This window comes from Astyanax mexicanus, chromosome 11, assembly GCF_023375975.1.
Source record: "Astyanax mexicanus isolate ESR-SI-001 chromosome 11, AstMex3_surface, whole genome shotgun sequence".
Classification (NCBI taxonomy): domain Eukaryota; kingdom Metazoa; phylum Chordata; class Actinopteri; order Characiformes; family Acestrorhamphidae; genus Astyanax; species Astyanax mexicanus.
This window is the reverse complement of record NC_064418.1, coordinates 8672478-8687764: the sequence shown is the minus strand read 5'-3', so window position 1 is coordinate 8687764 and position 15287 is coordinate 8672478. Positions and strand designations below refer to the sequence as shown.

General features: G+C 41.3%; 1 protein-coding gene across 2 annotated transcripts in view; it reads right to left on the bottom strand.

Moving 5' to 3' along the window:
- sema5ba (sema domain, seven thrombospondin repeats (type 1 and type 1-like), transmembrane domain (TM) and short cytoplasmic domain, (semaphorin) 5Ba) overlaps positions 1-15287 on the bottom strand; it is a 202990-nt gene that overhangs the window by 51650 nt on the left and 136053 nt on the right. For both annotated transcript variants that reach the window (XM_007227920.4, XM_049484739.1), the window contains exons 10-12: positions 8022-8157; positions 7341-7548; positions 6143-6350 (exon numbers count right to left, since the gene is read on the bottom strand). In XM_007227920.4, coding sequence (XP_007227982.3) covers positions 6143-6350; positions 7341-7548; positions 8022-8157 — 552 coding nt within the window. The remainder of the gene's footprint in view (positions 1-6142; positions 6351-7340; positions 7549-8021; positions 8158-15287) is intronic.

Sequence of the window (15287 nt, the reverse complement as noted above, 5' to 3'; positions counted from 1 at the left end):
GGCTGTTTATATTTTGCCCTTGAGTTAAAGACAGAGTACAGACTGTTTTTTATTTTATTTATTTATTTTAGATCGTCAGTGTAAACACAAACACGTCGCTGGATATCAGAACGCCTCATCTCTTCCTCATCCAGATACATTAAATGCCAGTGTGGGTGTTATTACCTTAAATAGCTTTTTTTATCCACATGATGATGTCGAACATTTACAGCAGAGAGCTTCTTAAATGTTCCATTAGCTCTGGTAAAATTACTGCATCCCTCAGAGAGGTAGAGCTCCTACGGCCTAATCTGGCCGCTGCCATGAAGTAATATGGAGACCCGTTGCAACAAGGCAAGCAAGTCAATCAATTTGCTTGGGCCCGAGCTGACCTGGCGCCCCCAGGCAACGACTGATTGTGAATTGAATGCAACGACAAACTGTGTGAGCATCCTATTAAATTCTGTGATGGTCAATGCAGGAAAGAACAACACTGTTATCAGAATCCCCCTGAGGGAGGCCCCTTCCACAAACCTGCTGACAGTAGGCAGCCAGCCAGGTTCGTCATTCCTGCAACCAGCTAAATATGTAACTGTAGAAACTTCATCAGGAAGCCAAAAAAAGAAAGAAGAAAGAAAAAAAGAGAGTCAAAAGTGATAGTAAGTGATCATTTACACTGGATAAATTTAGTTCGCGTGTTTTGTAAAAATGTTGTAATTTAGCAGCAGGTAAGCAAACAAATAAATATATGGTTAATGCTAATGCTAGCTAGTTTATTTACTTCCCTGGAAGTCTTTGCTGGTTATGAACTAGAACAGTTAGTTAGTGTAGCTTGTTTTGAAAGGCCTGATAATATGGCTACACACTGTAATATGTTATATTAACAGGATAAGGAAAACACAGACCACTCTTTATCGTATTTTGGCGTAATGACATGACACTGCAATAGCCTAATAAATTTTACTTCAGTTTTGATGAAGGGAGCATAGCTTCTCTGCTATGCTAACTAGTGATGTCACACTCAAAACTCTGAACTGATTTTTTAAATACACTGCATAGAAATCTGTATCAAAATGAAAAAAAGACAAATTACTGTCCTAAACTAGGTTTCGTTACGTCACACAGTTTCAAAACGTTTTAAATCTTACTAAACATTTTAGTGCAAGCAGCTGATCTGAGATCAGAATGTTTTTGTCTTCAAATGTTTCTAAATAAGAGTTGAAATTAAAACTAAATTTATACTGAGTGTACTAGTCATATGCTATTTTTGCCACTATGTAATACAATTTAATTATATATGTGTAAGTTGTCCAGCTGAACATTTATATATTAAAAATTGTGATTAAAATATAGATTTGACATCTAAAGTAAACTTTATAGTACCGGTTTAACTCATAAAAGGTTTATCAGCACAGTTTTAATTTTATTTTTTATGGGATTAAGTAGGTAAAAATTAAAGTATAATGGGGAAAAGTATACTTTACTTGTTCTACATAGAGTTCAAATAAAGCTTTTTCTCAGTCTGGTTGTTTTGCTCCATAGCCTCCTGCCTACGAATAACCTACGATAATTCTGTCCATCACATAACCAGCTTGGAAAAGGTGGTGGGATTTGTGGGGTGTGGTGTCTTGAAACGACCCTGGTAATATGGTGCACTTGTCTGACCGTCACAGGGGTCTGAATTCTGGAGATTGGTGGCAGCGCCTCCATTCTCCTGCACCCACACGTTCAGCGTTTTTGTTGTTGAGGCTGTGGGCGAGCAGAGCCTGTCGTTAAGAAGGGTTCGGCTCCTGCAACCTCCACATCCATTTCTCCCTCAGACACAGTCGCCCTCCCTCTCCTTCACCACCACTCTCTGAAGTAGATTGATGTGGCGAAGCAGCTCCACTGGCACTGTGTTCCGGCCAGACAAACAACGGGAAAATGAGTTTTTTACAGGAGAGGCGTGCGGCTGTGGCCACGGGTGTTAGCAGGAAGTGGAGTGCAGAGAGGTCAAATGTAATTACACCCAACCTGAGCCACCAACTATGGCAGCACTTTGCATTAAGCCACTAATAAACACTTCTCTAACGGCAAGAGGAACCGGCTGAGAAAAGTTAATTTGTGCTTCTTTTCAGCTGCAAAATGAGCTGCGGCTAGAAAAACCCTAGGCTGTGCGCGGATATCAGGAGAGCTGCTGTTAATTACAGCTCCACAAACCCTTACACATTCTGAAAAGGTTGCCAATCTTGTCTTATTGTTTACCCATAGTTTGCTTGCATATGTTCTATGCTACTCTGGAACGTTTAAATACAAATTTGAACAAATGTTGCACTTAGGACACATATCGAGAAAACTTCTCTCTCTTCTGATTGGATAGACGAGTCACCTTGGACGTATTAATTTGCATAAAGTTCATCTCAGCTCAATTTTTTGTCACTGGACCCATGATACACCATGCGACTGCATCTGACAGACCCTACGCTTCCCAAATGTATTGGATTAATTGCAGTGTCCTGATGTGGCGGTGAAGTGTAAACGCAGCATAAGAGAAAAGGTGTTGAAATATTTTGCGTGTATGGTGTCAACAGCAATTCTAACTCATTTCTAGGCATTTCTAAGTCCATTTATCATTTCATGTTCAGTAGGTGTATAGGATGGCTTTATTTAAAACTTTAAATTACGACAAAATGTAAAAGACGATGACAAAAAAATACAAAAAAGGACAATAATTATGTTTTAGAACCTTACAGTTTGTCGTTTGTAGAAATAAAGGAGCCCCTTTTTGTTTCAAGTGTTCCTAAAGCAATTGCTACAGAACCTAAAGCACTTCTGAATCAAGCTCTAGACGTGTTTGATTGACAGCTACACAACTTTAAGTAGATAGCAGAAGACCAAAGGGATACTCCCACTCCCTTTCTTATGACTAGATTATTCTCTAGAGCAAAGCTTTGAGCCTGAGCTTGACTGAATTTGACAAGAAAAAGGCTGCTGTTTTTCATTATAAAGAGTCTAGCAAGGAGAAAAATGGAGCTTACGCAGGCAAAGGGAGTGACATATAAAGAGGAACAGTTACCCTTGAGAAAAACAGGGTGCATGCCCCTGTAATACATGAGTAACACTATATTATACCACGAGAATACACAGCATTAACGTATCAACACGTAGGCAGGCTTATATTATTCTAAAGCTGAATGGCTGCGTTAACCCTGGCTCTGACATGGCAGTTTTGTGAGGTGTGTGTTGTGCAGGTGAGCGTGCATGCTAACTGGCTGTGTGCTGAGTTTGGCAGAAATCAAAGGGAAAGCTTAAGGACATGCTTCCCCTGGACTGCCCTTGAAGGCCGCTGTGATTTTACTTTCCTGCTGAGTTTTAAATAAGCCTGGCTACTTTCCTCTCCTGTTCTCACCTCACCTCCACCACCTCAGCCCATGCTACACTCTCAAATAATAAAGCCAGCAGAAGCTTCTGTGGAAAATGTGGAATTTCAGAAACAAGTGCCAGTGTAAAATGATGCAGGCATAATTATTCTTCTTTGTGTTATATAGGCAGATACTGTAAAATAAGCCCTCCCGTTGGCTAGGCCAGCAGGAGCTGGACAGAAGGTCTATTTTTGTTTAAATCTGTGCCCTCATCCCAGCAGCTATAATAGGCATCCGTATTTTTTACATTTACTGGCTGAACTGAAGGCCAACAGTCATGTTCACTAATGCAAAAAGAATAATATATTTAACTGTTCCCTACAGGAAACCCATTTTCTGAACATTTCTGTTCCTTCATAATCTACAAGCATAAGAGTCTATAAACACTTTCACACTTTACATGTTTGGTTTGGTAACCTGGGGCAGGTTGTCATCACCCATCAAACAACAGAAGATAAAAAATATAATATACAGCTCTGGAAAAAATAAGAGACCATTTCAGTTTCTGAATCAGTTTCTCTAATTTTGCTATTTATAGGTATATTTTTGAGTAAAATTAAAATTTTAGTTTTATTCTATAAACTACAGACAACATTTCTCCCAAATTCCCAATAGACAATCTAATAGTCATTTAGAGCATTTATTTGAAGAAAATGAGAAATGGCTGAAATAACAATAAAAATGCAGAGCTTTCAGACCCCAATAATGAGGAAAACATTTTAAGTTTTAAGAGTTCAGAAATCAATATATGGTGGAATAATCACAGTGTTCATGCATCTTGGCATGTTCTCCTCCACCAGTCTTACACACTGCTTTTGTATAATTTTATTCCTTTATTCCTGGTGCAAAAATATGAAATATTTGTTACAGGCGTCCCCCTTAGAAACTAATCCCATCCGGATAGGGCTTTACTCAACAAGATTGCACTAAACAATCTTACATTGCTCAGTGAGTATAACTCAATTAAATCTATTCACCTTAATGAACTGAGTGTGTATCCTAGCTATCCATTTTTGGGTTTTTAGGTTATGTTATGTCAAGCTACTTAATACAAAAAGCAGAGTAGTAGTAGCAATTTAACAAACACATGTTTCATTGGTCCTAGAGTAAAGCCCTGTGGAATGGAGTTTTAGTTTGGTCATTGGGGATACATGGTCTAAAAAGTCTAAGAACCTGTGCTATAGAGGGATAAAGCTTTAATGTGTGATATGAGCTAATTTGTTTGTTCTTATCCAAAGGATTTCTTTATAGAACCATCAATCAAATGCATGTCCATCACTCGACTGTCCGTGCTCTACCAGTCTATAAGTGAATACATTCAAGTCTGTATATAACAGAAGCAAAATCCACCTGCTGACTAATCACAGCACTCTCAGAGCACAATCCATGCACTGATATACACCATCTCTTTTTCAGTGTATTACTTCCTCTGTATCTGATCCTATCTCCCACTCACACACAGATCATCTCTTTACCTCTCTTCCTTCAGCAATACGCTACAGCACAGCTACACACTGCTGACAAAGCATCCTTTGCTACCCTCTGCCAAACTGAGCTCGACTTTCGTCCTCACCTCGGCAGGCCGGTGGGGCCAGCCTGATTGAAAGCACAGATAAAATACATAGAGGCTGTCAGGCCATGGAGCTCTCCTTTCCAGCCTCAGATTTCTCTCCTAATGACAGATACACTCAGTTATGCTGGAGAAGAGGAGGGTACAAGACCGTGCAGTGTGTGCCATACCTCTGCACTGTGAAAGAAAGAGGCCATTCATTCTTTAAAGAGCCACTAAACCCTAAACCATATATTTTTTTCATTAATAGCTGAAATGTGTCCTTTGAAGTTGTGAAACACTAGTAGTGCGTAAAAATGTTATAAACCTTTTCTAACCTTTAAAAAAATGCTTTTATTGTGGTCATTTCTGCCTCTGCAGCGCCCTTACAGGTTCAACTGTGCTATAGGCTAGGGCTGCAACGATTGGTCGATATAATCGACCAATCGTTAATTTGTAACAGAAACAGTACTGCATTACACAAAAGTGCTGGGGCAGAAGCGCAATGGGTGATGGGCAAATAACTCACTTACACAGTCTATACTTAACTTAGTTTGTGTCTCCAAAAGTGCCCAAACACAACAGATTACATATTTACTCACTAAATATCAGTACTTTCCAAGTTTAAACGACATCTAGACATTTAAATGCTTTTTAAATATCATGTTCAGTTGTTTCTATTGTTTTAGAGATGAAGGACATCACAGAAATAATCGCTGACTAATCTAAAAAATAATAATCAGATTAGTCGACTACCAAAATAATCATTAGTTGCAGCCCCACTACAGGAGAGGATGATGGTTCTGTGTACTTAGGCACACTGCTCAGCCCAATCAGCTCCAATCAACTCTCCCATCTGCCCTTCCCCTAAACCCATACATCACCCAGTGCCCTTCCCAAACTACTCCTTCCATCTTTTAGCATTTTTTAAATTTGAGCTATGGGTGGAGTCAGCCAATATCAGGGGATTTAGTTTCCTTTTAAACAGAGTCACTGTCACTCAAAAGCATTTACCCATACCCATTTACCCAAAATTTAACACTTTCTTCTCTAATCTTCTGCAGGACATCAACAGCAAAAGCGTTCCACACTTAAATGATTTCAACACACAAGTTCTTTGTGGGTAAACACAGCCTAATAACAGCCACAGCACTCCTTTTCTTCGGCCTGTGGTTGTCTAGTGTGCAGGTTTAAGCAAAGCAGCCATACTCACTGTTCTGTTTGGTAGCTGGAGCACCTAGCCAGGGGAATTTTTAGCACCCGGTCATTCAGCCCCACAAAAAGAGTCCTGTCTCCATGGAGAATCTGCAGACTCAAGATTGGCTCCCTTGTGTCCGGGGGGTGGAGCTGCATCTCCTCCAAATAACAGCCTTGCAGAGACTTATTGGAGGTGGCCAGAGCTTTCAGAATGGTCCCAGACTCTGATTTGACGAAAGAAAGAGGATACAGTTGCAGGTTATGAAAAAAGGACTAAACTGGTGGCATTGTCTGATCATTATTAATGAAACGAATATATGCATTTCTATGTGTATACACAACAGACTAATAGGTAATAAGTATTGCAGAAGTATTTGTAAAGTCACAGAAAAAACATGCTTCTATTTTTTATGTTTTCTATCTATGCTGTCTGGACTATACACTATGTCTTGCATTAATGTTTACTGAAATATAGCAATACAGATCCAGTCCAACCATTCACATAAAAGTTCTAAGCAGAGTAGACGTGTGTTGTTTTGTCCATTAAAATATTTCAAAAATAATTTTAGTAACCAGTAATGTCCAAACTATTAAATACCTTATAAATGATCAAAATATTATTTTGCCTGCCATAAGTCCACTAGTACAATGTAGCTACAGTACAGTAGTACTGTACTGTATCAGTGTAAGATTCACTCAACCCAATATTACCCAACTCACTCATTAGGACTCCCCCTATCACTAGTAACGCCCCAACACACCAGGAGTGTGAAGACTAACACATGCTTCCTCCGATACATGTGAAGTCAGCTTCAGTCATCGCTTCTTTTCGAGCTGCTGCTGATGCAGCATTGCCGAGCAGCATCACAGTGCACTCGGAGGAAAGCGCAGCAACTCGCTTCTGATTCATTAGCTCACAGACACCCTGCGCTCGGAGGGAGCAGGCCAATTTCGCTCTCATGCAAAGCTGCATGAGCTGGGGTTCGAACCTGCGACCTCCCGCTCATAGTGGCAGCACTTTAGACCACTGGACCACTCGGCACCCCCTTAAAATGTGTTTTAAGAGAAAACTCAAGCTTTTCCACCTGAAGTCAGACTACAGGGTGGATTATATGCTCATCTCATGTGAAATTTTTCATTAAATTCATGTGAATCTGGAGTGAAGTTAACTGTTGTTACTGCTGGCTGACTGTATTTTCTCTGTGTTTGGTCACCTGTGCCGATGTACATGACGTGATGCAGGGTGTCCTGGCCCTGTACGATGTCCACCACCAGCTTGGAGAAGCGCATGCTGTCCTGCCACACCAGCGGGTCCACAGACACCGGCTGGACCACGTCGTTCATCAGGTAGAGCCGCTGGGCGTCCTGCAGGCTTCGCTCGGTGAGGCCATCATTGGGCCCCTTATCTTCAATAGTGCCACACTGAAAGACATTTTACAGCGATGAAGATCTCACGTTAAATATAGAATATATTTAAAACTAATTAGTACCAAAAATGGTTACATTATATAAAAACAAAAAAGTATATTAACAGCCAACTGCAGTCATTGTAAGCATTAGTTAGCATAGTTTCATTTATGTTTTATTTGTTAATATATCGCTACAAAAGTGCCTGGAGCGCACTACTTCCCGAAAGTGATGTAAAAATGTGTTAATATGTATTACTGTATGATTTTAAATTGCTAATTGAATTTTTATTAAGATAATAAAACCATTAATATTATTAATTTATTTTTGTTCTATAATATATTGGGCATACAGGCCTGTTTTGGCAGGTAAGTTTTTGTACAGGGCCAAGGTGATGTAATGTTTCCCCTGTGTAGCTCACAGCTCTGGATCTGTGCCCAGGCGAGCGGAGAACAGAAGGTAAAATGAAGGGAAGGTGAGGAGAGTACCTGGAAGTTGGGGATGGGATTGGGGGTGGGCAGCCAGGTGGAGCGCGGGTTCTCCTGGGAGCGGAATGGCCCGTTGAACGCACGCGTGATGGCGCTCAGGTTGTACGCACAAACTGCAGACGCAGCAATACTGTTCCTGCATAGTCAACAAAGAACGAGACAAAGTGGGTGGAGAAGAGAGAGAGAGAGAGAGAGAGAGAGAGAGAGAGAGAGAGAGAGAGAGAGAGAGAGAGATTAAATGAGGGTCAGAGTGAATCATATTGGACTCTCTGGTGACGGTGTCAGAGAAGAAAAACATAAACTACTGGAGTTACAGGAGGACAGAGGATAGGATGGAGCAGTAGACTAATCACAACATAAATTGTACTATGTGCTATAATATCAAACAAAGTGCAATAATTATGTTTGTTATGTAGATAATTATATATTTGAAAAGAGTTTCGATATTTTCAATTTTTATTTATTCCTTTTCCACTCTGTTATTTGTTTATTGTAATGATGCTGCAGGTATTTTAAGTTCCCTGAGGGAACCACCCCAAAAGATCCATCCATTACATTAATCCATTACTCCATCCCAGCCATCCTTCCATACATCCCTTCCATCCATCCCAGCCACCCTATTCATCCATACATCTATTCATCCACCCATCCCATTAATCCATTCCAGCCATCCCATCAATCCTTCCATCCCATCCACCTATCCCATCCATCCATCCCATCCACACATCCCTTCCATCCATCCACCCATCCCATCCTATTAATCCATTACTCCATCCCAGGCATCCTATCCATTATTTTTTCCATCTATCTATCTATCCTTCCATACCAGCTATCCCATCAGTCCCTCCATCCCCTCCACATATCCCATCTATCCATCCCATCAATCCATCCCAGCCATCGCATCCATCCATCCAAGCCATCTTATCTATGCATCCATCCCATCCATCCAGCCACCCATCTCATCCATCCATCCATCCCAGCCACCCTATCCACCAGTCCATCCCAGCTATCCCATCTATTGCATCCATACATACATACATACATTCAACCATTCCATCCATCCTTCCATCCCATCCATCCATCCTACCCATCCATCCATCCATATCATCCAACAATCCCACCCATGCATCCCAGTCATCCTATCCATCCATCCATATATCTATCCATCCACTCATCCATTCACCCAGCCATCCCATCTACCCCATCTATTGCATCCATACATACATTCAACCATTCCATCCATCCTTCCATCCCATCCATCCATCCTACCCATCCATCCATCCATCCATATCATCCAACAGTCCCACCCATGCATCTCAGTCATCCTATCCATCCATCCATATATCTATCCATCCACTCATCCATTCACCCAGCCATCCCATCTACCCCATCTATCCTTCCCATCCATCTATTTTCTCAGAGGCCACCTAAGAATCATGTAAAAGTAAACTTTTCTGCAGGATATAAGCAGAGCACGTGTACCAGCAGTGCCTATCTAAGCCTCCAGGTTTAATCATGCTGCTCTTCGATGCTGGCGGTGCCTTAAAACACAGAGCTCCGGGTGAGATTTGTGGAGAATGCTGCTGGAATGAACCACATGAAGCCAAATCTGTTTCACTTGCTCCCACACATTGAGAATAATACACAGGCCCTCACACTGTGAAATGACTGCTGATGGTTGCCGCCGCTGTTATGTAAATGCAACCGAAACTAGCACAAACCTCTGCTCTTGCCTAACAATGTCGTTCTAGCAATCAGCTGCTCTGCAGGCACATAATGTCGATAATGACTTTCTGAAGTCTCTCAGACATCAGGCCAGAGGTGATGTAGTCTGTTAACATAACTCACTATGTGTGTTTTTTACAGAGCAGGAAGCAAGAAGAACAACGAACTTGGCAAGAAAAGAATTGCAATTGACTTGTGCAAGCGACTTACGAAACCCCTGCCAGCCCTGGTTAAAAACTGCTGTTACTGTGAATGAATAGGAAGTGAATGGTGAGTAGTAAATGAACTGATGTCCTTTGGAAGGATATAGTACATTCTGAAGTGGAAGTACACTGTTTCTACTGTGCAGCAACACCTACACAAACGACCTTCATTAAAGGTATGTTTGATATAAGAGTATATTCAATGAATTTCTTAAAAAGAACAACTTCTAAAGAATGTTATCAATTAAATACAAGCAAACAAATTGTATTAAAAATGTATAAAACATTGAAAAGCCAGAGAATATTTAGAGCTAAAGGCAGTTTCATGAAAAACTGGGCAAAAGTCCCTCAAATAATGAGAAAAATATTCTATTGCTACAAAAAATGTGCCCAAACCCTTTTCATTTTTTTGCTTTTTGCCTCTTTTTGTATTTTGCTATGATTGGACAGCTTTCCTAGCCATGACACCTTGAAAGAGCGCCCATTAAGGTATGATTTGAACCATATTAGGGCTTTGAATAACAGTGTAAATTGACAAATTGATTATTCTAACCTAATTTTCAAAGTCATAAGTTACTCACATTTTTCTTAATAGTAAAAGTAAAACAATTCAACATTTGGACTGGAGTGCCCAAACTTGTGCATGCCACTGTACACAGTGAATCAGACAGCCCTGTATCACTTTAAGTAGCACGCTGACTTCTATAAGTGAGTTAAAAATCAATTATCACCTTCATAGCAGGTGAATGAAAGCCAACCGGCAGCTTAAGTAAGCAGAAACTCTGCAGGACTGTAATTATCTGCGGTCGCGCCTTCAACCAGACTGAAACCAAGCACGGTCAAAAAAACCACCACAGACAAATTAGCAGCAATAACTGCGGTCCGACCGCTAGAGCCACAGACAGATGGTGCCCACGGCAGAGCTCCAGGAGGCAGTCTGGCCCTGCTGCACGCTGGGGCCTGGAATAGGGGCTGTGGTTATGTAGTCTGGCGAGGCACCGACAGAAGCTCCATCAGAGGCCTCTGGCCTGGCCGTGCAGCTCCGCCATGGGGACCACATGCTGGGAGTTAGAGTGCGAGGAAAAGGACATGGCCAGCAGGAGGAAGCGAGAGGAGGTCCTGGCAGTGGAGCTCAAAAGCTTGGCAAAGAGAGGGATATCAGCTATGTTGGGCCATGATGAGACATGGGCTTTCAACCAGTTAGCTCAAAGCTCGGTGACGGAGCAGAGTGGCTAATGTAGCTGGAGGTGCCCTAGTCTGAACGAAACAGCTACAAGTCTTTCAAGAGTTTTTTCTCTCATTCTTTCATGTTGGCTGCTTTTTGGCTCTTTCCGAGAGACGAATGCAGTTCTCCTAGAAAGCGAGCAGTTTTGAAAACACTGATTCATCACTGAGGTTGAACGCCCATTTTATCCAGCCTTAGAAAAAAAACAAACATGAAGCAGCTCGACCAAAAAATTCAGCCTGCTTTTTTCTACAAAGCTTCCGACTTCTGAGAGACATGTTGGTCAAGGCCCTTTCTGATACTGCAGAAAAGTCATGTTAATCACCTCCCTTTCATCATTAGTAGCGGAGAGAGGGAGAGAGGAAGAGCAGCAGAAGCTGGCAGGCCTTTGCTCTTACAGACGAGTAAGCCACAGTTCAGAGAGCAGGAAGGATTATTTTAACTGCTCCACACTCCATTGATTTAATGCTGGGGGTGGGTCCGCGTCCCAATGATTCAGAGTTACCAACTGTGGTGTTCAGCAAGTGCTACCAGATTCAGGTTTGAGTATGTGTGTCATAAGAGAGACTTCAACGCTTCCCTAAAGGTGTAATTCCATCCTTTTTTCATTCATTTTAAAATGTCTAGTTGAGGCCTCTAGTATGAATGAATGCCACGTGAGCTGATTTTTGTGAAAAATCAAAGTTCTCCGGTGATCCAGTATAACACTGCTATAACACTGTGAAGGAGAGGGTGGGGAAAACTACTGGATTTCGGATCTTGCTCATGAATATTCATACATGCAAAACATATTGCCTCTGTTTGGCTAACAGCACTGTGAGGCAGTCAGACGGACAACAATTAGAGAGGTTTTAAAATAAACAATCTTTCACACTAAACAGTATGTGCAATACTAGTCCTAGTCTTAGTCTCTGTAAAATGCAAAATCCACTGGAGATCCTATGTAAACCTAGTTACTTACACAAAGAGGGGGGTAGTCCAGGTCCAGAAAGTAAAAATCACCACAGGGTTTTCCATAGACAAATTCTAACCATTTGTTTCTTATCGCTGAATTACTGGGCAAAGCATAGAACACTAATGTGTTATTTGCACCAATAGAATAAAACAAACCCTGTTAGCTCCTATTTGATAAGATGGTGTCGCAGCGTGGCTTCAGCTATACCTGTGGGCAGTCGCGAGCCAAGGTGGGCGAGGCCATGTATGAGGAAAATTTGACAAATTGTTAAAAATTCCAGCATAATTACATAATTCAGTGCTTTTAAATATTAAATTGTTGTATTTACTTTGACACAGTTGAATAATTCAATTGAGAGTAATTCTGTAAACTTTATACAATGCCTTGATCTTATTTAAAAGAAAATCCAACATCACTAAAACATGTCTGAGAATGGGCCAATTCCTAACAAACCCCAAACAAACTGTTATGTAACATTATGTAATGTTAAGTCTTGACTAGAGTACTCTAGTACAACCAAGATTTTAATTCTGTTTTTGTCAACAAAGCAGTAATTTGGGAAGTAATTGCGTGTAATTATACAGTGTTAAAACTATGCTATGATATCTGGGTTATGTGTGCTGTCTCCAGTGCTGTACAGCAGCTAATAAAAGCAGAGCTTATCTATTTTCCAGAAGCCTTCCATTAAAAACATCCAAGTTTTATTCTGAGACAGAATAACAGGGTTGTGTTGTAAATAGTCTTGTAAAACCTCATCTAAGCATTTTTAACCCCAACAAGAGGCATGAATACTTGCTATTAAAACATAAAACTTAGCATTAGGGTGGTTTGGTGTGAAATGCTCCATTCTAAAGAAAAATACAGAGTCAGAATTGGGGTGAAAACCATAAAGTGGTGTCCCACATGGTTTAGCATTACCAATATTACATCATATTACACCATTTTCACATTTAGATACCTCTGCATGTCAATAACAAAAGTATATATATTTAAACAACTGGTGGAATTATTTTTCATTGCATTCTTTCTTTCTATTTTGCTGATTTCCTGCAAGAAATATAACATTTCTCATATCAATTCAAGGACAAAATCAATCTTGACTGTTTTAAGCAAACCAAGGCTGTTTCTTCCTCCTATAGAAAGAAACACGTTGCAACACCCAGCTTCAGATCAGTAAGAGGGGAACCCAGCCTGCATACGATGCCCCCGTTGCGCCCACCGTGTGCCAGGCTGTCAGCCAGAAAGGAGGAAGTGCCCTTAGCTCACCTGCTCCATCATGGCCCAGTCTCGCACATGCTCAGTGCGTTGCCCGGCATATGGGAGTGAAGTCATCTTACTGTGAGCACAGATGACTGTTTGTTTGGAGGTTGTGCGAGAGTCACGTACACTGTGTTCTAATCCAGGTACAGTAGTTTTTACAGTATTCGCTTTTTTGTTGAGAAACTTACAGGTCGTTGTGACTCAGCATGATATGTGAGAGAAAATGAGGGCACTGTAGAGCACGCTGTACATCTGGTGGTGGCTGTGTGTACTTTGTCTGCGAGGGCTGTGAGGTGGTAAAAACAGGACAACTCTTTTAGAAAGAGGGTGTGTGGGGTGGGGTTAGGTGAAGAGATAAAACAGGGGGAAATGCATTATATCTGATGGTTCATCCTCAGTGAATACCTGCGTTCGCAGCAGGAGCAAAACGGCCAATTCAGCAACCTTCTGAAGCACGGACACAGGCAGGATTATTCAGGAATATTTATACTGCATAACAGTGAGTCATGGTTCTACTGTGGCTCTACGTCACTTTTTTATTTATTTATTTATTTATTTTTAGCAAGCATTAAGACAAAAAAAAAGTTCATAAAGGACACTGCTACAGGAATGTGGCACTCGATTTATTTAGCATTCCTCTCAGCTGCCGCGCAATGACAAATAAGAGCGAGCCAAACAGCCCCCTTTAAGAGCACTACAGCGTAGAAGAGCACAGAGCTCGCCACGGGGGGCAAAAATCTCATTTCAAGGTGCATTTTGTCTTAATATATTACAGTAAACGAACAGGATATGCGCGCTTTCACCAAATCCATCCGTGAAACGGCAGCGCTTGAGATGGAGGCGCTAAGCTGGGAGTTGACACCTACGCATCTGTTTTCCAAAGAAGTTTGTTCCTCAGCATATTAACTGCCACAAGCTCTGTTTTCTTCTTCTGAATGTGAGCATGATTGGCAGACGTGACGCGAGACGTGGTACCTTAAGCTGCTCTTCAGAAATGAGGCAGGGGAACATGAATTCGAGCTTGACGAAAGCGTGAATTCTCGCTCCGTTTATGTTGGGAGAAGTGTATGAGTAATAGCGGCAATAAGAGCCTTTGAGAGAGAGCCTGTTTTAGGATAAGCCGGCGCACAGGGCGAGCGAGCGTGCAGCTCTGAGTGGAGGGTGATGTAGTGTTTGCTCTTGGTGAAGCTGTATGATTAGCATTGTTCATGGCCTTGTAGGATGCATTGATGAAGTGGAGCTTGGCGCTGCAGGGGGTGGATGGAGTAAGCCATAAACATAGCAAGCTCATTATGAGGGGCTGCGGTGCTTAAAGACCTTTAGGCCCTAATTCACTGCAAGAATGGCCCAACACTGCCAACACAGTCCCAAACAAACACTTGGGAGAGCTACTACACTTTTACTTTTCTTCCCATCCCCTCCTTAATCTTTCTCTCTCTCTCTCTCTACAGTCCATTTTACAACCTCAAATTCCAGAAGGCCACGCTGAAGGTGTTCAATTTACTACAGACAGATGGAGACACTGTTCTTTCGATTGCATTACTCAATCTCATACCCACTGGGTTGAGAGAGCGAGAGGGAAAAAGAAAGAAAGAGGGAGAGACGGGAAAGAAAGAGAGAGAGAGAGACAGAAAGAAAGAGAGAAAGAAAACGATGCTCTTTCTATTAGCCTCTTAATTAGAAGGTCAAATGGAATAGAGGCACAGTACTCCTTAAGATGAAGAAGAAGAAGTAGAAGATCCCAGGAGCATTCTTCATGTTCTCATGAAGAATTTCCTGCAGTTCCTGCAGTTGTTTTCTGGCCTGCAGTATTTCTATACAAAGCTTGGCAGGACAGAATCAATAGATTTCTAGATAATACACGTGATAATACTATATATATATTTATTTTACCTAAA